This window comes from Parus major, chromosome 1 (assembly GCF_001522545.3).
Source record: "Parus major isolate Abel chromosome 1, Parus_major1.1, whole genome shotgun sequence".
Classification (NCBI taxonomy): domain Eukaryota; kingdom Metazoa; phylum Chordata; class Aves; order Passeriformes; family Paridae; genus Parus; species Parus major.
The window spans coordinates 93,203,780-93,229,364 of NC_031768.1; the positions used below are offsets into that span (position 1 = coordinate 93,203,780).

The window sequence follows — 25,585 nt, forward strand, 5'->3', positions numbered from 1 at the left end:
TTTTTTTTTTTTTCCAGATGGGAGTTAATTCAGGGCATTTTCCTGGTTTGTTTGTTTGTTTGTTTTTCTCATTTCCATATTCAAGGAGCAGTGTGTGGTTAACACAGAGAGGTGTGTCTCTGGAGATTCAGTGATGTCTTCTTTAGTGGTGAGACACAGGAACAGGTTGCCCAGAGAAATTGTGGATGCTCCATCCCTGGAGGTGTTCAAGGCCAGGCTGGATGGGGCTCTGAGCAGCCTGGTCTACTGGAAGGTGTCCCTGCCCATGGCAAGGGGGTTAAGAGTTTCAAGATCCTGTTCCAGCCCGAACAATTCTATGATTTTGTGATTAACAAAAGCCCAAATCCTGACACTGCTGGCTCTTGGGCTGATCCAATCGCTCATTACCAGCCGGATCACGATGAATAATACAACACGCGAAGCGGGGCTGTCAGCTGAGGATTGAGTACATAATTTAAGAGCATCAAAGAAGGGCTTTCGGCTGGACAGGGAGAGCGGGTTGCCGCTCTCCTGGTGGGGTGTGTGTGTCCCCGCTGCCCCCAGCGCTCTGCTTCCCGACAGTTTCCAGGCGTTAGATGGAATTGTGCCACACGGAAAAGGGGCAGGGAGGGGGCCCTGGCGCGGAGGCCCGTCTCCATGGCAACGGGGCGGTGCGGCCCACGGGAGCCAGGGCCCTGCGAGAGGCGGCGTTTGTCCCTGGGGAAGCGGTGTTCGTCCCTCGGGAGGCGGTGTTTGTCCCTCGGGAGGCGGAGTTTGTCCCTCGGGAGCCACCGTGTCACTGCCCGGCGCTGGCTGACGGGGCGGCCCCACGGCTGTCACGGCAACCGCGACGCCCGGCGGCGGCACCTCCTCGTCCCCGGCAGGGAGCGGCGGGGCCCGGCGTGTCCCAGGGGAGCAGGGAATTCTGGTGAGGATGTTCCCCACCGCCCCGCGTGGGGTTCGGGTTCGTGGGTCTGTGTATGCGTGCGTGTTTAGAAGGACGAAGCGACAGAAAGCCGCCTTTTGTTGTCACTGTGCCCGGGTGTAACCGCGTTACTAATCCGTGCAGAACAAATGGTGACAGCGCGCACCCCCCACAGACACACCCCAAGTAGAACAGGAGCAGGTGAAAATGAAGGTGTGAGATTTTCTGAATACTTTCTGTCCCTCTTAATGCCGAATGACTTTACTTCATAATATCCAAAATAGAATAAGAGCTGATTCAGGATTTTCTGGTGCCCCCGATATAAGAAGGACATGGAACTGTTGGAGCAAGTGCAGAGGGGAGCACGAGGTCGGTAAAGCACCTCCCCTGTGGAGACAGGCTGAGAAGGTTGGGGCTGTTCAGCCTGGAGAAGAGGAGGGTGCGTGGAAACCTCATTACAACCTTCCAGGATCTGAAGGGGCCCATAGGGAAGCCAGAGAGGGATTCCCTGTCAGGAACTGCAGTGACAGGACAAGGGGAAATGCGTACGCACTGGAAGAGGGGGAGCTTAGGTTAGATATAAGGAAGAAATTCTTTACTGTGAAGGTGATGAGGCACTGGAACAGATTGCCCGGGGAGATGATGGATGCCCCAATCTTTGAAAGTGTTCAAGGTCAGGCTGGATGGGGCTTTGAGCTACCTGGGCTGGCAGGAGGTGTTCCTGCCCGTGGCAGGGGGAGTTGGGACTAGATGATGTTAAGGTCCTTTCCAACCCCTTAACATTCTATGATTCTATGAAACAAGTAATTTAATTGTAAATTCTCTCTTTAGCCATGGCTACTTCATCTTACAACAGAAGAAGTTGTTTTTTATGCTGGTCTCCATTATTACACTTAACCTAAATTAATTAAGGAACGTGTTAGATGCGTTTGTACTGGGTGCCACAGATGTGAGCATGTTTTTTCTAAAGGCACAATTCCCCTGTGCAGCTTTTGTATCTCCTTACCATAATAATGAAATCACATAATGAAATTATTCTTTTGTGCTGAATATGCACTAGAGAAAAGTAATCTCCATTAAGATGCTGGGTACATCATCACCCAAACCAAGGATATTTGTGAAGGAAGGGACATTTCCCAGCAAAAATCATTACATGCCATATGAGGTGGTGCAGGAAAAACATGAGGGAAATAGGTATGGTGTGGAAAGTCAAGGCAATAGTCTAAACAAGCTCTAAAAATTCAAATTCTGAGAAATCTAGTGTGAGAGTGATTCTGGTGGCAAGTGGTAGCTAAGAAGAAGTGAAAAAACTGACAGACTTTCTTGAAAATGAAAATTTTCTTTTCAAAGAAAATGAAGAGCTTTTAAAAGTTTCCGTACAAACAGTTTTGCAGCAAAAAATGCCCAGCTTTATTACCACTCTAAGACAAATCTTGCCTAAGTTTTGAGGCTTAAAAAAACATCACTCTTTTCCAGCATGAAATACTGAGTTCTAAGAAGCAGAGCTGGTGTTCCTGAGAACAAATAACTGAGAACTCAGAGATGTTCATCAGAACTCAAAACAAAAGCTTGGGAGAATTTAAGCAACATCTGCTGCATTAAAGGATTTTTACAAAATGTGTAGACAGATTTGAAGGACAACCCTTCTTGATGCTGTGATTCTTGTCTGGAAGGGCAGGATGGTCACACAGCAAGAGCTGTCTTGCTGTTCTAGGGCCATCCAGAGTCAGAGCTCTCTCTTACATCCCATGTTGTCTTGCTGTATCATAAAATGTTAAGGGGTTGGGATGGACCTTAAAGAGCATCAAATTGTGACCTCCCTGCCACGGGCAGAGACACCTTCCACTAGAACAGGTTGCTCAAATCACCATCCAACCTGGTCTTGAGGACTTTCAGAAATGGGGCATCTGTAGTCTCCCTGGGAAACCTGTTCCAGTGCCTTACCACCAAAATAGCAAAGAATTTCATCCTAATATACCTAAATTTCCCCTCTTTCAATTTGTACCCATTACTCCTTGTCCTGCCACAACAATCATGATCTTTAGTCTATTGAAAATGACACAGATTAACCCTCCAACAGACACATGGAAGTGGCACCTTCCAGCCTACAGCAGGCGGTACAAAAAGAACAGGAACTTTTGAATACTTGATGTTTTCTTCTTCTGTGCTGCTTTTGTAAAAAGAAATAAATTACTGAAGGACTGAAGAGGGGCTAAAGCTATAAACAGCAGAATCAGCTCTCTAGGCTCGTGAGTGTGTCCACATCTTTAAACTTTTGCAAGTTTGATGCCTTGTACTGAGTGAGCTGAGCAGACAGCAGACAGTCAGCCTGGAGCACCAAGCACTGGCATTTAAGCAAACCTTCAGGAGCTGGTGGCACCTGTGTGCTATGCAGTGCAAACATTTTTTGAAAAGATTCAGTCCTTATAGTGGGTCATCTTCAGTTTTATCATGAGCATGACTATATCCAGCCTGATTAACAGGTTAATGAGTGTTTAAAGATTAAACAAGATAAGATACAAACAAGGTAAGACAAGCAAGAAGTTTGTCGCACTTCAAGCTAACATAAAATAGTGGTCTCTTTGTCTAAGCACAAGGCGAACTGCTAAAAGATCATGAGTTCTAGTTTAAGCTCTGTCAGAGACATTAAATCACCTTGATTTGCTTTAACTCAAACCTTCTCCCAGTAGCCAGGGCTGGAAAGACCCAAACCATTCATGTTTATGAGCCATTGGTGATCCTTAGTCCTGAGGTGCTGTGGCACTAACATGCTTGTATTAATACTGCTCACAAGTTGATATGTCATGAGAGATATCATTATTTGTATGTCACTAGAGTTTGAAAACATCTTATTCCCTCTCCTTTTTGTAGTATTGTTCTAACACATCACTGAAATAACTGAAAAGGAAGATCAAGCAGATATGGGTGATGTAACAGAAAATGCAGAATATGAGGATGATTTTGAAAAAGACCTGGAATGCCTAACTGATGAAGAAGAAAAAAAGGTATTTGTTACATTAAATGCTAGTTGTGTTATTTAGAAGACAAAATTGAGTAATATTTGGAATCTTAGGCACAAATTCAGTATTGCTTCAAATGTGTAGGTGAATTCACTGAATTTTGACAAGGAAGATTATTTGGAATTACAGTGAAAAACATTTCAGCAAACTGGTTAGTTTGGTTATAATATCTGTAAAGCAGAAATGTCAGCATTCATTAAAAATGATATGGTTTTTTCAAAAGTACTTCTGAGTTCCTTTAAGTGTTTGTGCAACACTCATTGTGGTTTTTTGCTGTCACTAATCATTTCACTGGTTAGTTAAACTGTGTGTGAATGTGAACATGAAGAAAATGAAGAGACTTGTTAGTGCCAAAAAAGCAGTTAGTTATGATATGCACTAATTGACAGCCTGGTTTAGAGTGCAGGTAGTTTACTGCTCTTCTCTCTCACTGTTTTTTTTCTCTTTCTTTGATAACTGTTCTTTTGTTGAAAGAAGAGACTAGCTTATTTTAACTTTTTTAGAATCCTGGAAAAAAGGAAGAGGATGTTGAAGCACAAATTCATAAAGCTGCATACAGCTCTCAGGAAGACAATGAGGAAGTGGAAGAAAGTCTAGATCAGCTTTCAGAGGCAGATGTAAATGTGAAAATGATATATGCTAATGAAAAATATTTTCCTGAGGCAAGTATTGAACAAAAGGGCCATGAATCTGATGAGAGAGAAAGCTTTATCCAGGAATGTAAGCTGGAAAATGAGCAGGAACTGGAAGAGGATGAAGATATGAAGCGTTATGTCTTGGAAAAGATTGAAGAAGCCAACAAAAACCTGGAAAATCAGACTCCTGTGGATCAAAACAGGGAAAGGAAATTAAAATTTAAAGATGAGATGGATATTAAAGCTCCTCCTCCAAAAGATGCTGACCTTGCAAGAGGAGATGATGTTTCAATTGGGCTGTCTCAGCTGCATATTTCTGATGACACAGGACAGAAACACACACTTTCAGAAGGTACTGGGTCAGATGAGGAAGTGACAGGTGGTAAAGTCCTAGTGGAAAAAGATGGAAAGTTTGAACTCTTAAGTCTATGTGATATTGAAAGCCAGGGCATTTTGCCCCCAATAAGTGTTTCTTTTTCAGATATTGAAACTCAACATACAGCTCCAAAATCTTCGCTCCCCACTGACCCTTCACCTCCTTCTGACTCTAAGCAACCTCCAGATTCTGCTTCAAATGGTGCAAAAGACCTGGGAAAACAGAAGACTGAGTCTGCAAGCACAGCCACAAAAACCTCCACTTACACTCTTACTCCCAAACAAAAAGAACTAAGGAAGCAGATAGAAATAAGGAATGAAATACTGAGGAGAGAGGTAAATGTATAGAGAAAAGTAAATCACAGTGACCATCCTATTCCTCTGCTTCACAAAGACCATGTGCTCAGGGTATTTACTCCATTCTTCCTTGATAAAAGAGGCAGCAATAATAGTTGTAGTAGTAATAATAACATCAACAACAATAATAACAATCATTCTCTGGGGTTTGTATAGAATCTCTCAAAGTTCCTTTCCCAGAGTGGTATAGGATCATGCCTTGCTCAGAGGAGAAATGAAGTATTTATTTAATATATCCTTCATAAATAGGCCTTCTGTTACACTTTTCGTACTGCTTTTGCTTCTTGACTCTCTCTCTCTACCTAGGTTCTGTTACAGTCCCATAGTTTATGGAATGTAGCATGTGGTGTCACATCTGCACATATTATATTGCAGTGCAGGAAGTTTACATTAACCATAGTAAGGCTGGGGCACATTTGGGTACTAAAGAAGTATGGATTTGGCAATTATATGGAAGAGTGTTCAGTCATAGTATAATGTTTACACAGCAGAGTGACTGTAGGAACCCTTTTAATTCTTTCTCAGCTCCTCACACAGAAAAAAAAAAAACCCTTACATTTAATAGAGAGCCTCCAACAGCTGTAATGGGGACTTCAGAAATCTTTACCAGAGAGTTAAAAAATGTTGATATTTTTCTTCTTTTTGCATTATGATGTTACAGTTACAAAAAGGTAGCTTGCTATGTGTGTTGCTGTATAAAAGCAGCATGAAGCATCTGCCATTTTTCTGTGCCATGATGTACTAATTAAGCTGGCTAAGTAGCTCCCAAGGTTACTTTCTATTTGTGGAAAGAGCTCTAGCCTGCTTTATTTGAAAAGGTTGCTGAGGCTCAGCTTAGTAATGAGGGGAATGAAATCTGATGAGCAACTGAAGTGTTTTCTTTTTGCACACAAGACTACGTCTCTTGAAACCATGATATATGTATTTAAAGTGTGGTAGGGTAGTGAGGGGAAGGAAGGTTATTTTCCTAACAGTGTGTGCTGAATTTCTTCCTTTGTTGCTTAGTTATAGAAAGGTAAGGATGTGTTACCTTATTTCTTCATTCTGGAATGGAATTCTTCCATTCTGTGATGGATTTCACAGGCATGAAACATTTCTTGACATTACTAGAATCCATCTGCTTCATTTTGGTGGAGTTTCTTTCATTCCAGTAAATTAGAAATGGTAATGGAGGATATCTGAAAGTTGTGTGTAGGTGGGAGGAACATCACCTATTTGCAAGCAGATTAGATTTCTCTAAGTATTGAAATAAGTAGGGATTGTAGTTTTTGTAAAAGAGAGAGTAAATCCTGGTAAGAAATATCAGCTTTCTTAAGCATTAATTGAAACTTTTACTACTCTTTGTAAATACTTCTAATTAGCTACAATGTAATTAATAAGTAAGAGATACCTTTCTTGTTTTTGTAAATATCAGTTTATTTCATACACTTGAAAAAAACCTGAAGCTATTAATACTCCTTAAGTAAATGCATTGTAACTTCAAGTCAAAAGAAAGGTCCTTAATTATGAGGTAGTGCAATCCATATTGTTAAATGTTGCTAAAGATGTTAAATATCCTTTAGGCTTTAGGGGTCCATCAAGCCTGAGAGCTGCATTTATTTTTAAAATATATCCATATAAAGTGATTCTACGCTAACCAGGGATATTGGGCAAAATTTAAGAATTTTCACCTGATCCTATTTAAATGTCTGTGAGTCAAGAGGTGTCATGGAAATGGTGGTGATCACAAGAAGGATTAGACTGAAAGTGTCTGAATATATCACAAACCACGGAAGTGCTCCAAGCAATTTCTTTTCCTAAATGCAGTGTCAGCTGTGATGCATGTTGGAGTCTTTGAGTATTCCTGTTTCATCTGTATTTTAGTGTGTCTCTCATGAAATTCAAATGGCCTATTTCTTGCCTGCAACAGTCTTTGCAAATTAAAATAATTCTCTTAAAAACTAAGTTTATTTGGTTTTCCTTCCACTTAAGGAAGAAGACAGGAAAAGGGAACTAGAAGAAATGAGGAGAAGAGAGAATGAAATAGTTTATAAAGCTTGGTTACAGAAGAAGAAAGTACAGTTAAAAGAAGAAAAGCGAATTCGTCGTGCAAAGCAGCTGGAAGAGCTGAGGATGAAAGTAAGGTCACCCTACTGTGGAACTGGGATCTATAGTGCTCTTGTTAAATAGGAAAACCAAATTCTAAACCTGGGTTCTTAGCTAAGTGTATGAAAATTTACAACAATGGGGAATGTTCTTGTTACATTGTTTTCAGTGAAGAGCTAGACTTGCAGGTTTAGGATTGATCTCCTTGGCAGAGTGGCTTGCAATTTAGAAGCAGCATACATGAACTTAACTATAAAATCACAGGGGATACAGTGATGCTCCCATATACCAGAAGAAGGACTTGATTGACCCCTGCAGTGAACAAGCAGCCAGAAAACTCTTTGGAGTGTGTTCTTTACCATCAAAACTTGTTAGCAAGCAGTTAATGCACATGACCTGATAAAAACCTGGGGATTCAGATGCTGTTCTAAAGTTCTGCCTTAAAGTGATGGGCTTCAAAAGCTAAATAAGTACTTTTTAAAACATGGTGCTTTGAATGCTTGCTCATGTATATATTCTATGCCAGATTAGCATATGCTCTAGTGTGTTTATAAAGTATGTTTCATGGATGGGAGATGCCAGCAGAATACAAAAAAAAATAATATAATGTGATTATTATAAAGGTCATTTACTGATAATGCTTGTATATACATGTCTTTTATTAACTAGGACGTGAACAGGGATCCAGAAGAAGCCTACAGGTTATGGCTTAAAAAAAAGCACCAACAATATATGAAAGAAAAACGGATAGAATTTTTGAGACGCCAAACTGAGGAAGTGGCCTTTGTACCAAGGGCAGAGGAATGCAACAGAGCATTTAGAGAGTGAGTAGGGTCATTCCTAAGGGACCACATTTGCAACTTTTGTAGTGTATCATCTCAAAACTGTAGCTGTCTAATGGTACATCTTTGCTGCTGAAGTCATTGTTTTGGAGGGTTTTTTTTTTTTGAATATGCCCTTTTAAACTTACACCTCAGCAAAAATCCATCAATGCCTTGATGTTGTTTGTTCACTGCTGTGAAATTATTTGTCAGAACCTGAGCTAAAAGGAGTGAATTGCTTTTGCTAAAAAAGGGATCTTCTCCTCAAACATTTGTTTTGTGTTCTGGAGCAAGCTTGGGTTTATTCACTCCATGAAGTAAGCATAAAGTTAAACCAGTCTAACAAAATAGGGGAGGTAAAGGTGGGTGCAGAAGCAGGGGAATTGGGGTGGGAAAGTAGTGCTTCCTGTGTTTGGGTGTGGCAGGCTTTTAGACTGTCTCAGCCATGACACCCAACTTCACCCTATAAGACATGTGGGCTCCAGTAAGTGGGGGCCAAAACTCCTTTGAATGATGTCAAACTTGAAATGACAACTGCCAGTACTTCTGATCCTCTTTGTCTCCACAGCTGGCTGAGGAGGAAGAAAGAAGAGAAACAAGAAGCAGAACTTGCTGCTAAAGAGAGAGGCAGGCTGTTTAAATTAGAAGCCAGAAGAGCAAGACAGATGCGGAGTATGCACTATATTTAATTCAGAGGCAAAATTATTTTGCTTCACAGATCATTACAGTTAAAAATTTGATGTAGACACAGAGTTCTTGGTGACAATCTTCTGAATTTTTATGGCTTGTTTTTGTCCTTTCCAGCTACTGACTTTTTGTGGTGTTTTTGAAGCTTACAATCAAGTTTAACAATTACCTTCAGTGACAATGATTTTACTATCTATTTATTTGTAATTTAGTTGAAAAGCCTGCTTTAATCTATAACTCAGGGATCTTCTCGATTTAACCAAACCTAAATGAGTGCAAGATGTACGTATGAGGGTGGCAAATACACATTCCCTTCTTAAAGGCACTTTATACTCAGCTCCATCATGGATTCCTGGATGCAGGCTACTCTGTAAAATGTTGAATTTTTTGTGGATTAATATTGCTGTTTGATGCTGCTAGTGATTAAGACTGTGCAAGGTGCTATGTTGTTGGAAAATGATGTTTATTATACCTATTGATCTGTTGACCAGCTCTAGACCAGAAGACTGTGTTCTTTTAGGTTCCTGGAAAGGGTCATTGAAGACTAATGTATAGGTGATTGTGCAACAAGTTTTGAAACTTATTTCTGTGAGTCATATTGAGTAGTTTTCTATTTCATGGAATTAAAAGCTTGTGCAAATGATGACCTTTTCTGCTACTAAGGAAGCCAGGTTCCTTATATAAATGTCAATGCTTATTATAATAAATCTACCAAACTACATCACCTTACCCACCTAAATTGTGAACACTTGATAGAGAACATGCCAAAGTCACTCATGAAATCATAATGTTAGTGAAAGAATAGAAGCATTCTGTCCAACTGTATGTCCCAACAGATTTCATGATCCTGGAATTGCTCTTCAATTTTTCCACAGTCACTGTTTTCTGGGAGTACTGCAACAGACAGAAGTGTAGAGATGCAAAGCACGTTTGCTGGTAGTATTTTTCTTGGTTATTTTTGGAGCTAGTTACAGGCATATTGAGAGCACTGGTGGTGATTGGAGGCTGGTCTGTTGCAGCTTTTGCCAGCATAGAGAGTGAGCATGGACACAAAATGAAAATTTCACATGCTACTGGGACACATAAGTAACAGGTTGCCTTCCTCCCTCCAAAACCTCCCCCTGACACCAAAGGCAAGCAAATCCAGGGGGAATGTTTGCAAAGGTTCACACACACCATCTCCCTAACTGTAGAAAACTACTGAAGAAGTGCTTCTCTGTTCATTGCCTCACACCAGCAGAGTGAAGGATTTTACAGTTCAATGTCATGTAGTTCTGTTAATGCTACAGAGAATGTGACTTCATTAAATCCAAAACTGTAACTTGAAAGCAAGCAAAGGAAGTTTATTGTAGCTTTCTTCATGTAAACCAAAGCTGAACCAACAACAGCAAGAACTTACAGCTTACATATTCTGATCATGGGTATGAGATTCAAAGGAAAACTGGGTAAAAGCAACCATTTCAAAAACCTTTTCCCTAAAGTCGGCAGCTTCATATGGTATATTTTGGGGGTCAAGCAAAGAAACTTAAATAGGGTTCTTTGGATTTAGCAGATTGTCTCCTAAAAGTTCTCATCAAACCTATGTCAAGAACTCCAAATCTGTATCAAGATTATAAAACCATACCAGTAAAAAAATACTTTTTTTTTTTTAACAGTACCTGTGCAAACTTAGTGCTTATCTTCATCTTCCCATAATACCTAGGAAGACCTTGGGCAAGGACTGAGCCCTAATGCCAGAGCAGGTTCAATGCTATGTACTAAAGAAAGCATGTCAGTCTGCCTTTGCTGAGGATCAGCTAGGCAGCAGCTTCATTCTAGAAGCTGAAACAATGGAAAAGCCATTTCAGCTCTATAGAAATGCAAGAATAATCTCACCCCAGAGTTTTCTAGAATCTAGTTGAAAGCAGTTACTACTTATGTATTATAGCTGAAGTTCATTCAAGCTTCATCGCCTTCTTGACAGGTGGGCTGACACTGCATATACTCTTGCTTTCAGAACTTACAGCTATGAAGAATGATTGCATATACTCCTTTTTAGAACTAAATTTAAAAGGCAGAACATAGACTTGGGGACAGCTCATCACCTTGGCTAAAATGAAAAAAAAATAAATTTAACTGACCATTTATCATTACTTTATTTTTAAATTTAGACATAACTGATCAGCACTTAATTTGCTTTGGTATGGTTACACTTCTGACTCCCTCTAAAGGGAATTTCATTAAGATTTGTTGACAAAACTATAAATGTTAAACAGTCAAGAGCATTTCTATGCTCTATAAATTGGACCAGCATAATGTTTCTTGTCTTGACTATGTGTAAGAAAATAAGTAACTTTCCCCATTGAGAAATAGTAGAAGTATCCCAGAGACTATGGAAATCCTGTCAATCCCTAACTTCAAGAGGTAGAGAAGCTGAAACTGTGTAATTTCCAATGCTAGACCCACCCATTACAGAAAAAGGACAAAGGAAAGCCTGCTGAGCATCAACTAGTGTTCTTTAGAAAGAGTGCATGTGCAGCTGCCTTGGCTGGGCCTTTAAAGGGCTATCAGCTCTCCTTGACAGTGATTGCAACAATTGAAGGTGACATCTTCATATCTTGTATATGGGTGAAACCTTCCAATACTTTTCTTTGTGGAAAGGAAAGAAGATGGAGAAGTCTCAGAAAAAGAAACTTCTGTTGATGTTTCTGGATGTGCAGCTGGATCCAGTACACGTAGCATCTAAGGAGGGAAAAATTGACACTGAAAATGTTTTTATTCAATTTAATTGGCTTTTTCCTTCTCTAAAAGATAGGAGCCATTTTTCATATTTTTTAAAAGCCATTTTTCATATTTTTTGTACGTTGAAAATGAAATATCTGTTTACTGAAAACCTTAATATAAAGATTAACATGTATCAAGAGTTCTTACCATTTCAGCCATTTTCTCAGCAGGGGTATTGCAAAACTCCACAGTTGTTGAAGTCTTTTTTGGACTGTTAGTGCCAACATTTCCTAGAAGATGTGAGCTTACAGCTTTGGCTAGCTTACAGTTCACAGCTGCTAGCTCTGTTGTAGTGTAAGGCTGGGCACTAGGATAGTATGTCTGTTGTCTCCCCCACTGAAGAGAGACCATGAGCTCCTCCAGCAGCCTGAGCAGAAAGGAAAGAAGCCCTGTTAGTGGCGTTTGTACTCTATACTGTATAATCAGCACCCAACACACTTCAAAGGAATCATCTCTTCCCAAGGCTTAGTGCATAAGCTAAATCTTAAACCAAAGAAATGGACAAAAAAAGTGCTTAAGAGCAAGGAGACAAATGGGCTATTCTCCAGGGAAAGGCCTCACCAACACAGGACATTAATATTGGGAACACTTCTTGGACATCTGGCAGAAAAAGCACTGTAAAGTCCATGTAGGAAGAAGAATATCTCTGATATTTTGGAAGGAAACAGAGAAGACTTGAACTCAAGACAGTAAGTGATTAAAGAGAGAAAGCTTGAGGATGTGAAGGATATCAGTTCCACAGTTTATTACTCTTAAGACCTCAGACCTCTAGGGGAATGAAGAAAGTATTCTATTGTTTTTGCTGTTTCAGCTCTAAGACTGAAAGGTTACTATATTATACATCAGCATAATTGATTTTTGTTGAATATCACTGGAGGAGGGGAAAGTTATTTGATTCTCCTCTAGCCTAAAATAAATTGAGAAAAATTAAGTTTGCACAGAGATAGTCTGCATTAAAAAAAAATCATACTTGTGTGTATCAATCATCTCTTGACGGAACTGTTCACGTTCGTTCAGCAAGTCCTGGATTGCACTCTGTGCATCCCTGGTTTGGCGCTGAAGAATTGCCCTGGTATTGGTCAGCTCGTCAGCCATCACTCTGCAAAGGAAATCCCCAGTCAGCAGTGCAAGTGCAGTTTGAAAGTCACTTTTTTCTACTACAGATCATCATTTTTCTGGTCAACCTAAGTATTAAGCTGCTCTTCTCTTTCCCCTCCCTCATGCAGAGCCTATATCAACCTAATTAAGAATAATTTCGGTTCAACTACAGCCAACACCAGTGAAAGATTATCTTTTGACTGAGTTTAAACAATTTAAGGCACTTAATACAAAGCTAGTAACAGACATTTCAAAATACCTTGGGAAAGTGTACATGGTTGACAAGGATCCTATGAAAGAGAAAGCTAAATACATTTTTCTAACAATTTTCACAAGTATGCTGTAATCATATTTGTTCACTCATCTCTAAAAATGGAATCTATGGCTATAGACTGCAAGCATTTACCTCTTTCTCCTTCTCAGGGACAATCACCAGATGCCAGATATGAGTGTTTAATAGCTACAAAGGAGACAGATGTTGTCACATTCTTCTATGCCATGAGGCTTGGCACTGACCCTTCCAGCAGGCATTTCAAATGCCTGTGATATTCCAAATGCAAAAACCAGAATGACATTTAAGCAACCACCAATTAGAAATATGAGATAAAAATGAACCAGAATGTTAAAATATTGAAGAGTGTTACTTTAAGTACACTGCTGAGACTCACAGCCCTGACCTTAGAACTCCTTATAATGTTAAAAAAAAATCCCAAGTTTGCATAGTGACTCTTGCTCAGCTAGGACTCACAAATACCATTACACCTCATATGTCACACAAGATACCATTCACCTCATATGCTGAAACTTCTTAAGACCAGCAAATTAAAGGGAGGAGACTAAATTCCATTGCCATTTCCTTCAAGCAGTAAGATCTTTTGTGATATGCATTAAGCATCAAAATTCAGTCAGTTATATCCAAGTACACTAGAAAATTAAAAATCCTAGAAAACTATTTACAGATCTGGTGAGACAAACTTAATAAGTCTTAAACTTAGCAAATTTAAAATCGTTGTCAAATGAGATTTTGTCTGTCAGACCTGCTTTTATGTTTACAGAAGTAACAGTAGGGTAGTAGTAGTAGTAACACAGACAGTGTTTGATAAAGAAGTCCCCCTACTCTTTCTTCTATAGTAGATCCCTGAGTCACTATAAGCAGAGCTCTTAAACACCAGCTTCTTCTCAAATTGATGACTGTATCATACTGGGGGGTTGGGGATGAAAATCAACTAATTACCTTTAAGAAAAGTCAGCTGCCCTAGAAGACATTTTTAAACCCTAAACTGAATGTGGTTTTATCAAAATTAAGAGCTTCTCTTGTTTTCTTGACAAGAACTGTAGTTGTGATTTTAGGAGGTTTAGGACTCACTGAAAAGCAGGACTATTCAGATTTACAAGGAGCTTACTTTCTTTATACCTTTTCTGTATTCTCAGATTTCATAGTAGGTGTCAGTATGGCTATTGTGGCTGTCCTCTGCATATGAAAGCACACTGCAGTGTCTGTATGTGATGAAAGACCGAAGGAGAATGCTGTTAGGACAGCTCCATGAGAAGGAATACCTGCTTGCTAGGAATTTGCTTCTCCACACATCACATTGTATAGACATGCGCTCCAATTGTTCAGACAACTGAGCCATATTCCGGCCCAGGACTTCGTTTTCTAGGATGAGCTGATTCTTCTCACGAGCCATCCGTTCAAAGTGATACTGCAGATCGTCCCCAACAGAAGCAACAAGTAATTTCTTCAACTCCCGATTGACCTAGAATTAGACCAGACTCTCTTGCAATTATCAATAGAGAGTAAACACTCCTAAGAATGCAATGCAACTTATTGCAAATTGCTAACAGTAAATTGTCTTTCCAGAACGGGATGTATCTGGGAAAGCATAAACATTTAAGCCTAAACATTTATAACATAAGCATGTCCAACACATTCTTATTTAAATTCTAACAGTCAAAGAGGAAGTATGAAAGCCTGCTGCAGGAAACAGAGTTTCAGTAGTATTCAACTCCTGAATCAGTAAGATAACAAAGGATTAGACAAGACATCCACAGGTGTATGAAATACAAAGTTATAGTCAATCCTTCAATGGCATAACATTTTCTACTTAGTGATTAAGGAACAAAGTCTTTCCTCATGAAAGATTAATTTCCCTGCAGCTCTCTCATGTGTTTTTCCCAGCTAAGTCTTTGACTCTTTCATCTGTTGTCAGAGAAGCAGCACTGGAACACTTTGATGTACTTCTACTCTATATCTTAGCTGGTAAGTTCAAAAGGGAACTTATTTGTTTCAAGGCTAGAGTGTCATAGCAGTTCTTTGGTCACATTCACAAACTGCTTATACAAACCAAAACAGTTCAGCTGTGGGAGAGAAAACACCTTTAATTTCTTACCTCTGTCTGTATACGCAGCTGATTAGAGAGACCTTCTTTATCCTGTAACAACCGCTTTTCTGAATTCTTTAGCTTTTCAATTGCATTTTTCAGCTCTATCTGCTCTTTCTTGGGATCTGTGGCTCCATCTGACTGATGGAATGTGTCTCCTTTATGTCCCAAAGATTTAGCTACCTTAGCATTTTTAGTTGGAACAACATGGGTGATGGCTGCTTTGGGGACTAATATTCGAACAGCTTCAATCTCCACTGATTTATCTGCATGTACTTTCCCCAGCTGCAGAACTCCAGGACTCAGGGAAGAGGCTGTCTTTTTATGGGGGCTGTGGTGGATGTGATGGCTCGTAGTGCTGGCTCCAGTGATTACTTCCACTGATCCAGCTGTTTGCTCTGTTTCCATGCCATCTCCAGGTCCTCGAATGGGTGCTGAGGCATCATCAACTGAAATTTACAAATTGTAGAGGAAACGTTTACCACCTTTTACTTGGTTATAGTGTCATTGTAAGTCTTCCTCTAATTTCTGAACTTAATTTAATTTTTTTAATTTTTTAAAAACAGATTTTAATTGTACACAGCATGTGTCAAATTGCAGTCACACTGCAGCAGTGATTACCAAGCACAAGTCAGGAAATCACAGAATGGTTTGGATTGGAAGGGACCTTATTCAGGATCATCTTGTTCCAACACTGTGGAACTGCCCTGCTGTGGGCACGGACACCTTCCACTAGACCAGGTTGCTCAGGGCCCCGTCCAACCTGTTCTTGAACACTTCCAGGCATGGGGCATCCACAACTTCCCTAGGAACCTGTTCCAGTGCCTCACCACCCTCACCGTAAGCCCTTACTCAAATGTGCACTGCTCATTAAAAAGAGCAGTACAAGACACAAACATTGATCTGAATTGCATTAATTTAAATTTCCTGCTGCCATACAAGATTAAATGCAGGCACAAAAAAGAGCTTTCCGGGAAAAAAAATAATCCTGACAACATTACTCATAGGCTGAAAACAAAATCAGGTTTTGGGAGCTGGCAGAATCAGAGCAGTTTCATTTTAAAAGCAAGAAGCAAATGAAAAACAGCTATTACCCAGACAGCTACTGACACCTTAAGAAGTTTAGCAGCTTTTTAAGTACTGAAATGTTTTAGTTGCCCAAGTGAAGGTTTAAGAAAAGCCAACAACCCAATTCTGCTCCATTTTTGAACTACAGACTCCAGCATTCCCAGTAATTGCTACATTCCGTTCTATAGTCCCCAATATACACAACATTTACTGAAATTAATTTTATTTAAGTCTACTAAGTTTCCAGCTGAATTATTATTGTAGTACAGTTTCCTCACAATGGGTGGGGGATACAAAGTTTCTGAGGGCATAGTTACACCTACTGCTTTTTTTCTCATATTGCAGGCAGTAGTGTGAGCTTGTGTCCTCTAGACAAATACTAAGGGATTTCACAAATGCTGGAGTAACACTACTATATTGGCTTACTTTCAAGTTTGCTGAACCAGTACCAACAGGTTCTAAATACTAGAGGAGGCTGTCAGACAAGTGTACAGACAGATCACAGTACCACTGACAAACTTATTTTTCAATATCGAGCTGGATAAGAAAAATTACATTTAATTGCTGTTCCATCCAGGCAGCTCTGGCTTTCACTGCAATAATGAAGTCACAGAACTACTTCCTCACAGCTACATAAAAGGAGTAAGTTTAAATGAAAGGAGCCTGGTATACAGTAACTCTGGTGTTCAGAATTCCAGTCAAAGTACTTCTTAATTCAGTCTGTTTAGATGTCATATGAACAACCTACCTTTTTCTAGAGATGTCATTTTCTCTTTAGCAGTCAGCTCTTCCTAACTAGGTAAGTCTGAGGAAAAAATAAGGAGGGGGGCAAAAAAAAATCTTTAGCAAGGTAACAGCGACAGTTAATCTTGGATTATCCAGTTTTCTAGTACAAGCTCTAAACTCCAGTTCACCAGCACAGTGAAAAAAACCACACCAAAACAAAGGGGAAAAACACAGAATGATAAAAACTACACCAAAAACCATAGAGTTAAAAGAAGACTGTGAGTCTTCTGGCACTTGTGTCTTTTTTTCACCAAGAGCTGCATTTCAACTCCTTTGCATTGCTCCCCATCTTGTTCTAGTTTCCATTCCTCGATTTTTTTTTTCTGGTCTCCCTCCTTTTTTTCAGTGAGCCCCCATCTTACCCTTTAAAAGTCTGTAACACTCCCACAGTACAACTGCACGACTGTGCCAAGATATCCTAAAATAATCAACCACAAGAAAAGGCAATCCCACTCTGTGCTTCAAGCAGATTAAGAGGTGAGGAGAAAACAGTGGCAACTGCACAGCTGCACAATTCCTGTAGTCCTGCTTGCTGGAAGAACCATTTTGATAGGCCAATTCTCAGTCAAAGAAGGAATCAGTGCCCTAAGTGGGTGCACATGGTTAGTTTAACCTAACAACAAAAGCTGACAACCAGTTTGGCCCAAACCAGCATCCTGGCAATTTTCTCCCTTATCCACAAAAAGTAATAACCATTGCTACCTTCATCCACAAGGGCCATCCACTCTCAATTATACAAGTCACTCATCGCTCTTTTCTAGGATCTAACTACATTAGTTTGAGGTCAGTATACCTTCTCTGGCTGGCTTTTTTTCCTTGAGCTCTCCCCATTTTACAGGGGAGACCCCCCCGGGCCCTTGCTTTTTCTCACTGTACCACGAACTGAAAAGGTCTAACTACAGCTTTTTGACCTCCATTGCAGCAGCTCTCTACCCTAAAAAGAAAATGGCAGCAGTGAGCAAACTTTCAGGTTTCTAGACTAAAGATTTGTTTTGTCAGGCAGGCTTATCTTTTGTGATGAACAGAAAACAAAAGAAACACCTTTTCCTCCTTTAGCTTTTTCAAACTATAGATACAGAGATGTCTCACCATCTGTTGCTTCTACAACCGGAGTTGAGTGTTTGCTTATTTAATAGCATTAGGTGTTAATCACCACCGCTGTTCCGTCATTTTGACTGGGGATCTCTATTTACTTGATGAGAACGAGGAGGATGAAAGCGTAGGTGTTCAGGAGGAGGTAAAAATACTCAACGAAAGATTGATTAGGAGCATTTGGGCTTATCCACTCCATCAGACACGGCCTGCCGGTGACCCTGCTCCTTCAGAGCTCACGCTACAATCCCGGCCAGTTACGTGCGGGAGCAGTGTAAGCCTCCCCACACGTCCCCTCCTCCTCCATCTCCCTCACTGCTTGCATCATTACCCACCGCACCTCTCAGGACGCCGAACCCTGCAGGATCCAGGGCCTCGCACAGCCACAGCCACCGCCCAGCTCCGGCCACCCTGCTCCTCCGGCCCCCCTGTTCCTCCGGGTCCCCTGCCCCCCGGCCCCGACAGACCGGCCCTCAGCAGCGATGTGGCCACAGCCCCGGCAGTTGTCACCTCCGCGGCTTCCGCGTCCGGCGGCGGGCGGGCCGCCCCGCTCCTCGTGTCCGCTCCCGCCCAATCGCGGGCCCGGGCGCGGGGGCGGCGCTTCGGTTGCCGGGGCAGGGGCGGGCCGGGATCGCCATCACCGCCGTCGTCATCCTCATCTCCAGCATCGCCATGGTGAGCGGGGACACGGGGCCGGGGGGCGGCCGCGGCTCCGCGGGGCAGAGCCCCTCAGCGCTGCGGGAGGGGCACGCCCGGCCCCGCCCGGCCCGTGGCTGAGGGGCCCGTGGGGCGCAGCCGGGCGTGTTCTAAGGGGCCGTTCGGGCTCGTTGGTGCCCCGCTGTAGGGAAGCTGCTGCTGCCTCCCCGAGTTGGGAATAGGCTGGGCCAGGAGCTCGGGAGAGCCAGCAAGAAGGCAGTGGTGCATTTGGAGGAGAGAATATGTTTTAGGTGCCACAGTCTTTGTTCTTGACTGGATCTCCTGTGTAGTAATGCAGGACAGACGTCAGGATGTCATTGCACGGGCAATAATGAAAGAAGACCCGGTTTGCATTTTACTCTCGGGGAAAGGTTCTTGGCCCAGAGGGTGGCTGGGCCCTGGGACAGGCTCCCCAGGGAAGTGGTCACAGCACCAAGCCTCGCAGAGCTCAAGGAGTGTTTGGACAGCGCTCTCAGGCACAGAGTGACTCGAGGCTGCCCTGTGCAGGGCCTGGGGTTGGACTGGACAGTCCTTGTGGTTCTCTTCCATCGCAGCCTGTTCTGTGATTATAGAGAAACTCAGCTGGGTCCTCCTTGCCCAAGATGATGTGCAAACCCCAATGCTGTAGAGCTGATTAAAAAATCAACAGCTTTGAGTTGCACTTTGTACTCAAACTCATATACAAGACACATTATGTAGCCAGGCAGATGTACCTGTGAGTGGATCCACCCTTAAATACCTGTCTCCAGCACCTCAAATTTTCCTCATCCCCTCCAGCAGCTTATTTTGTACTTTGCTTTGGGAACATAAATTCAAGATCAGCATTTTCCACTTAAATAGAAATGCCACTGTTTGTTTTCAGATACAGGAGTTACAACTGTCCTGTTTAATGCAGGTGAAACTTTAATTTTCAATTCCCATGTTGAATTTATTCATGTTGGCAGAAGTCCTACTTTCTTAGGTAAAGCATTTGCTTTATTTTAGTTGGTTGTCTCTGAGATTGACATGTTTCTAACCCCCCTTTATTTCTGAGGTGACACCAACTTAACTTCATTAAAGCAGTGCAGAATCTTACAGCAACCTCTAACAAAATGTTCCATAGCATATTTGTTTAATTTCTTTTGAAAAGCCTTCAGTGATAGGAACTACATGATCTATTGACATAATTCCATTGTGTGATGATTTTTATAGGTCACTGAGGTTTTTTTCCTATTATATTCTGTGCTGGAAATGATACCAATGATTACTGTTCTGTTCTTTGTGGGTTAAAGATATTCCATTTTGTCTTTTATTTGTAGAAGTACTTGTAGATTTTAACTTTACCCTTTCCTCATTTCACATTTTTCTTCAGTAAACAAATTTTGTTTTCTTCATGTTTTTCTGCTGGTAACTGTGGTTCTAAAATTTAGCCATTTTTCACTCTGCCTGCAGTTTTCTCTAAATGTGGTGCTTAACCTGCAGGTTTCTTACCAGCTCCATTGTGTTCCACTGCTGCTGAACAGAGCGAAGTATTTGTTTCTTGTGTCTTAGATCTTCATATTGTCAAATTTACCATTTTTTTTTTCTCCTGAACTGTTTTGCACTCTCATTGGACCCTACCATAACTATCAGATTTCCCATGGTTTTGTTGTCTGGCCAATTTCTCCTCTTGTATTTGAATTTTTATTGTAATACTTTGCATTTGTTTCTATAGAATTTTCAGATTATCATTCTGAGTTCTGCTTCTAAGATGCTTGCAATCTTTCTCACACCTTAGTTGTCAGCCCAGATTCTGGAAGGGTCCTTTTTCAGTTTCATTTTTGGAGCAGTAAGAAACTGTTGAGATGAAGAATGAGGCCACCTTGCTTTGAGATGATTCATTGCTCAAGTAGCCAGATAAAATGTCACTTTGAAGGTGTTAGATTTAGAGGAGCAACAAGTCAGCCATAGCTCAAGGTACTCATGGGTTTCTTCTTCACACAGCAATATATAACCTTTTGGTCCAGTAGACAGCTGACACAAAACTTGTTTTCACTTATTAACCTATCACCTTTACTTAATTTTGCTGCACTGCATATGTCTCTTAGCTGCTAAGCTGACAGGTCACGTATTCATACACACCTCTGTTATAGTTTCGGGATCTCTAATTTACTCTATACGTCACACTATTACAGTTCAAACTTCAGACTATTTTACCTAATATAATTTCTTACCTACTCTAGGCATATTCTTATAATTATAGGAACATAAGGTTATAATTTCTCTACCCAATATCTGTGTACCTTTATCATTACCTTAATCCAAGCTCTTTCCAAGGCTGCAGATTGAACCCTTCAGCATCTGTGGAAGTTTCTGTTTTTCCATTTTCAACAAGAAACATCTGAAATAAATCAGGTGCATGGCAGATCATTGTGGAACACCATCTGACTCCCAGTTGACAAGAGAAGTATTCCTAATCACATCTTCATATGATAGATGTAACTGCTCTTTATTCTAGGCCATAATGCCTTACTCAGCTTGTCAGATTCTGAGGAGACAGATTAAAAGCCTTATCAAAGCTGTTTGTCACAGCTGTGGCTTCTCCCTTGCTCACCGTATCAGTAAAAGATTTATTCTTGACAAGTTCACATTATCTGCTTTTTATTATAATGTTGTTGTTTTAGATGTTCAATAAACAGCTACTTAGTAACTCATTGTATTATCTTCCCAAACACTGCCTCTCTTGTCCTTCTATGTGCTGTTCCCTTTCTTCTCTGGTCTTTCAGGTGTTACAGAGTCCTGTTTACTTATTTTATAATTAAAAACCTGCTAATTTTTTCCACTCATGCACCCTTCATCCTGACAGTTTTCTAAAATGCATTAAGAATAATTTGGCAGCTGGAAGACGATGGGAGAATAGATGTTTGGGAATGAGTGCTGCTCAGTTATGTACAGACACAGGATCCTGGGAAAAAGCTAAATTAGGCAATTGTTGGATGCCATGACTTTATGCACCTGACCCATCTTAAACCTGTTCAGAGCATCATTTCTAAGAAGCAAAATTAGAATATAAAAGATGCCTTCTGGTGGGTTCTAATATTGCAAGCTGGACTTTAGCCCCAGGATTTTAATTAGATTCTGAAAGTGATGAATTTGGGGCTAGAAAGCTTGACCAGCCTTTAGTACTATATTGCTTCCACTTAATCATATAGCTTGAGTAAGTTTTAACATATATACCTACTCAGAAAAAATCTGTTACAAGTCATATCATGGCCACAGATAGAAAAATGTAATAACTTGTAGTGGAATCAATTTGGAATGTATTTGTGTCACACCCTGTATTCCACTCGTGTGCAAGCAGTGCTCTAGAAGTGGTTATGTGCATTGTAAAACTGGGCAGGCATACTGCTGTGGTGGCAGAAGCTGAGGTAAGGGACAAATGTTCTGAAATATCCTGCAGTTATTGGTCTAACAGCACTTTGGCTTTATGGCCTGCTAATCAGTGGAGAACAGCTTTCCTTGTCATCAAATGGCAGCATTTCAGATCAGTTCTGGTGCATTCTGCTGTCTGGTTTCTGCAAGACCTGGCTGCTGTGGACAGTGAGCAGTAAATTCCCAAGGGGAAACCTGCTTTTCTTCACCCAAGATGTGCTCTCCTTCTTGGCTGTAATTATTCTTGATTATTACTTCCAGAATAATTATTATTCTGTAATGGTACCTTTGATGTAATCACATACAGAGATGTATTTGTTCATGATCTTAACAACGTTAGTTTCTTTTGATTCTTGAGTTTGGTGCACTCTGACACTTGAAAATGGTCCAGATATGGAAGTGCAACATTTTCCAGAGAACAATGGGCTTCGTTCACCACAGATACAGAGCCTGATTGCAATGGAAACTCTGCACATAGGTGCAGTTAGAGGATTTCCTTTTCTTCCATCCTTTGAAACAATTATTGTTAGCCCTGCAATCTGACAGCTGCATTCTACATTATAAACAGTTTTTGAACAACAGGACAGCCTAATTATTTCCTTCTTGTACATAAAGAAATCAAGGCACATAAAAGCCAGGTGACTTGTCTCATTGATTGCCATTTGGTTTTGATCTTGTGGATGTAAAAGTACACAGTTAGTGGAATTTAAGTATCCAGCTGCCTTAATTCTTTCTGCAGAGTTAGGGGAAAATATATATGAAATTTGCTCTCCTGGTTGCCAGAGCTTGCAATCTTGTAATTTTGACAAGAATCCTATATATATCAAGAGATGAGCAGTTCAGCTCACTTCAGCAGTAAATTTGACAACTTATGTGTTACATGTTTGTTGTAATTATTATTATTATCATCAGTTCATTAGTAAAACCCACAGCTTAGAGAATATCAACATGGAAGTCATCAGTTTAGACAAGACAGGGAAGAGAAATGAGAAATTTTTTAAAGTGCTTCGATTCATCAGTGCTAGATACTTATTTCCTTTTTTGGAAACGGCTCAGGAATTTCTAGAACTTGACAGTAGTGAGGCCTAGGTTTTCATGGAGTGTTAAGAATTTCAGCTGAAGACTTTATAAAGGCAGAACAGCTCATGGGGCTGTATGGGTTTACAGGAGTTTCTCTTGGAACCCAGTGATCTCAACCATACTGGATGAGCTGGTAAAATGGAATAATTTTGATAAAGATCTGTCATTCAGAGCTGATCATATAGACAGACTAAACTCTTTCCTGGTAATAGACTTTCCTGAATAAGTGCATGTTGATAAAATGACTTTTCGTAATTTTTGAAGGGCTTACTTCCTGTTGCAAAACAACTGCCATTAAAAAACAAACAAACAAAAAAAAAACAACAAAAAAAAAACATTTTAAACCTTTCCTGGAAAGGATGCAATATCTTCACAAAAGACACATTCCTAATGCTTGACAAGTTTTGCTTCTTTGGTCTTAAAACAAGACTCAGTTTCATTAGAGTGACAGCTGGTAATTACATTGAATTTTTCTCAGCTGCACAGTGGCCTGATCCTGTCAATTGAAAGTTTGCAAGACAAAACCAACCACAAAGACAAGTCTCTGTACTTAATGGCCAACTCTCATTTACAGCATTTCATCACAGGGAAAAAAAATTTGTATGCAGCGTGAGGAGAAAATAGGCAAAATGCTACCAGGTAGCCTCTCCTTATTGCATGGTGTGTCTTCTGTGAGCATCAGGAGCAAGTCATGGTTTCATCTTGAACTGTGATTCCAAACAGTGGAAATTTACTTATTCAGCAGGTAGGCTGTGTGCATTGCAGATCATGTAGCGGATAAAATTACAAATTCTTTGGCACTCTGTCAGACAAGTGAAAACTGTTTGAAAACCCCCATAACTTCCCTTTGTTCCAGGAGCTCATTTTGGGTTTGATGCTGACATCTTTATGACATTATGTGCTTTATAAAATACCACCCTACAAATACAAAGTTGACAGGTTTAGAATCCATGGGATAAATTACCTCCTACTGTACCCAAGTCTTGGCTTTAGCTTGCAGAAATTACCATCTCTTTAAATGTAATTTTAGATGAATTGATGGCTCTTCTGATGGGGCAGCTCAAACAGGTGATACTGTGATAGTCCAAGTTACCCAACATTGGGTACAATGATAAGTTTGATACTAATCTTCTTTTTTTTCACCCAGAGTGTTCTGTCCAGATCCTTTGGGTTGTGGGTACAGATCTCAATAACTGACACATCTGTCCTAATGCTATGTTGGGTTTTTTTTAATATATATATATATTGTCAAACTCAAAAAGTTCAAGAATTACTGAGTGAGCCAGTGCCAGGAAAAAATAGAAGCTACAAACTTTCAATTAGCAGTAAAATATAATAGATTTTGATGACAGAGACAGTAGTTATTTAGAGAGATGTTCCAGGCAGATTTGATGTGGGTAAAATTTACACTTAACCGTCAGAGCTCAGCATTTTTTGAAAGTACATCTAAACTGTTGTTAATACAGGAACCCAGCTGGTCTGTGTCAGCTCTGGAGCAGCTTGGAAGGATGAGCATGTAATTTAGGTTGGAAGGGACCTCCAACCTGCTCAAAACAGGTCTAACCAGACCAGGCTGTTCCAGGCTATGTCCTGGTAAGTCCTGAACCTCTCCCAAGATGGAGATTGCACACTTCCTTTGGGCATTCTGTGCCAGTGCTTGACCACCCTCTTGGTAATTCTTTGTTTTTCTAGTATGTGACTGGCATGTTCTATGTTTCCACATGTGTTCTTTGCATTTTTTGCTCTCACTGTGTGCCTTCTGGAAAATTCTAGATCCATCTTTTTGGTGTATTTCAGTTAGGCAGCTTTAGACAGCAGTAAGGTCACCCTCAGCCTTCTCTAATCGGAGTAGGTTCAGTTCTCCCAGCCTCCTCTCATGTGTCCTGTTCTCCAGACCCTGGCTGCTTTGGTGGCTAGTGGCTAAGCACTCAAAATGGAACTTTTTAGGTTTTTCTCTGATAGTGTCTGTTTCCTTTAAGCCAAGGGAGTAGTGACCCTCCAAAAAGGGGTTTTGGCTGTTCAGTTGCCCATTTTAGTGTCAGTTTCTAGAATCCTATGGTGATCTAGTATATGGAGGTGGGATACTCTGATAATCATGAACTGGCTGGTGAGAAACAGTGGTTGTAGGGAACACCTATTGCTCTAAGTCTGAAGAGGGCTTTTCCATGAACATTGACTTTTAACTATAATTGTAGCTGCCAGGAATAATCACCAAAAGTACTATTTCCTGAAGGTAAGCACTGTGCTTGGCCCAATGCATCCAGCCTGTTTTGTGTTCCCCTGGATGGAAACCAGAGGCCGTGGTGCCTGAGCAACACACCAAGGTCACTCAGCAGTGTTGTGTGGG

The 25,585-nt window shown here is 40.7% G+C and overlaps 3 protein-coding genes across 7 annotated transcripts in view; 2 read left to right on the forward strand and 1 right to left on the reverse strand.

Annotated features, from left to right (window-relative positions):
• The window catches only part of CCDC181 (coiled-coil domain containing 181), a 12,683-nt gene extending 3,078 nt beyond the window's left edge, over window positions 1–9,605 (forward strand). The window contains 7 exon segments of the mRNA XM_015618580.3: window positions 3,776–3,909; window positions 4,428–4,911; window positions 5,041–5,270; window positions 7,263–7,409; window positions 8,046–8,200; window positions 8,766–8,883; window positions 8,885–9,605. Of these exon segments, the coding sequence (XP_015474066.1) occupies window positions 3,826–3,909; window positions 4,428–4,911; window positions 5,041–5,270; window positions 7,263–7,409; window positions 8,046–8,200; window positions 8,766–8,883; window positions 8,885–8,929 (1,263 nt within the window). The 5' untranslated portion in view covers window positions 3,776–3,825 and the 3' untranslated portion in view covers window positions 8,930–9,605.
• Window positions 9,606–10,200: 595 nt separating this feature from the next.
• On the reverse strand, window positions 10,201–18,597 carry BLZF1 (basic leucine zipper nuclear factor 1). Of its 5 annotated transcripts, none has more exons than XM_015618612.3 (7): window positions 18,540–18,597; window positions 16,943–16,999; window positions 15,136–15,575; window positions 14,303–14,502; window positions 12,618–12,746; window positions 11,795–12,014; window positions 10,201–11,605 (listed from the first exon to the last, which is right to left on the reverse strand). In XM_015618612.3, the coding sequence occupies exons 2-7, from the start codon at window positions 16,959–16,961 to the stop codon at window positions 11,420–11,422; spliced, it is 1,194 nt and encodes a 397-aa protein (XP_015474098.1). In that variant the 5' UTR covers window positions 16,962–16,999; window positions 18,540–18,597; the 3' UTR covers window positions 10,201–11,419. The 5 variants fall into 5 exon arrangements, with proteins under 5 accessions (XP_015474098.1, XP_015474080.1, XP_015474109.1 ...); XM_015618594.2 differs by lacking the exon at window positions 18,540–18,597 and adding an exon at window positions 18,413–18,526; XM_015618623.3 differs by lacking the exon at window positions 18,540–18,597 and adding an exon at window positions 18,408–18,426.
• Window positions 18,598–18,675: 78 nt separating this feature from the next.
• Window positions 18,676–25,585, forward strand: part of NME7 (NME/NM23 family member 7) — an 84,355-nt gene continuing 77,445 nt past the window's right edge. Inside the window, exon 1 of the mRNA XM_015618635.2 lies at window positions 18,676–18,747. Coding sequence (XP_015474121.1) covers window positions 18,745–18,747 — 3 coding nt within the window. The 5' untranslated portion in view covers window positions 18,676–18,744. The remainder of the gene's footprint in view (window positions 18,748–25,585) is intronic.

Bases quoted from the DNA above. Each gene is read 5' to 3' on its own strand.
- BLZF1 (XM_015618612.3), bottom strand. The intron at 12,747-14,302 runs GTATTCCTTCTC...TTTCCTTTGCAG, and splicing joins AGCAAATTCCTAGCAAGCAG to AGTGATGGCTGACGAGCTGA. The intron at 11,606-11,794 runs GTAAGAACTCTT...TTCCCTCCTTAG, and splicing joins CTGAGAAAATGGCTGAAATG to ATGCTACGTGTACTGGATCC.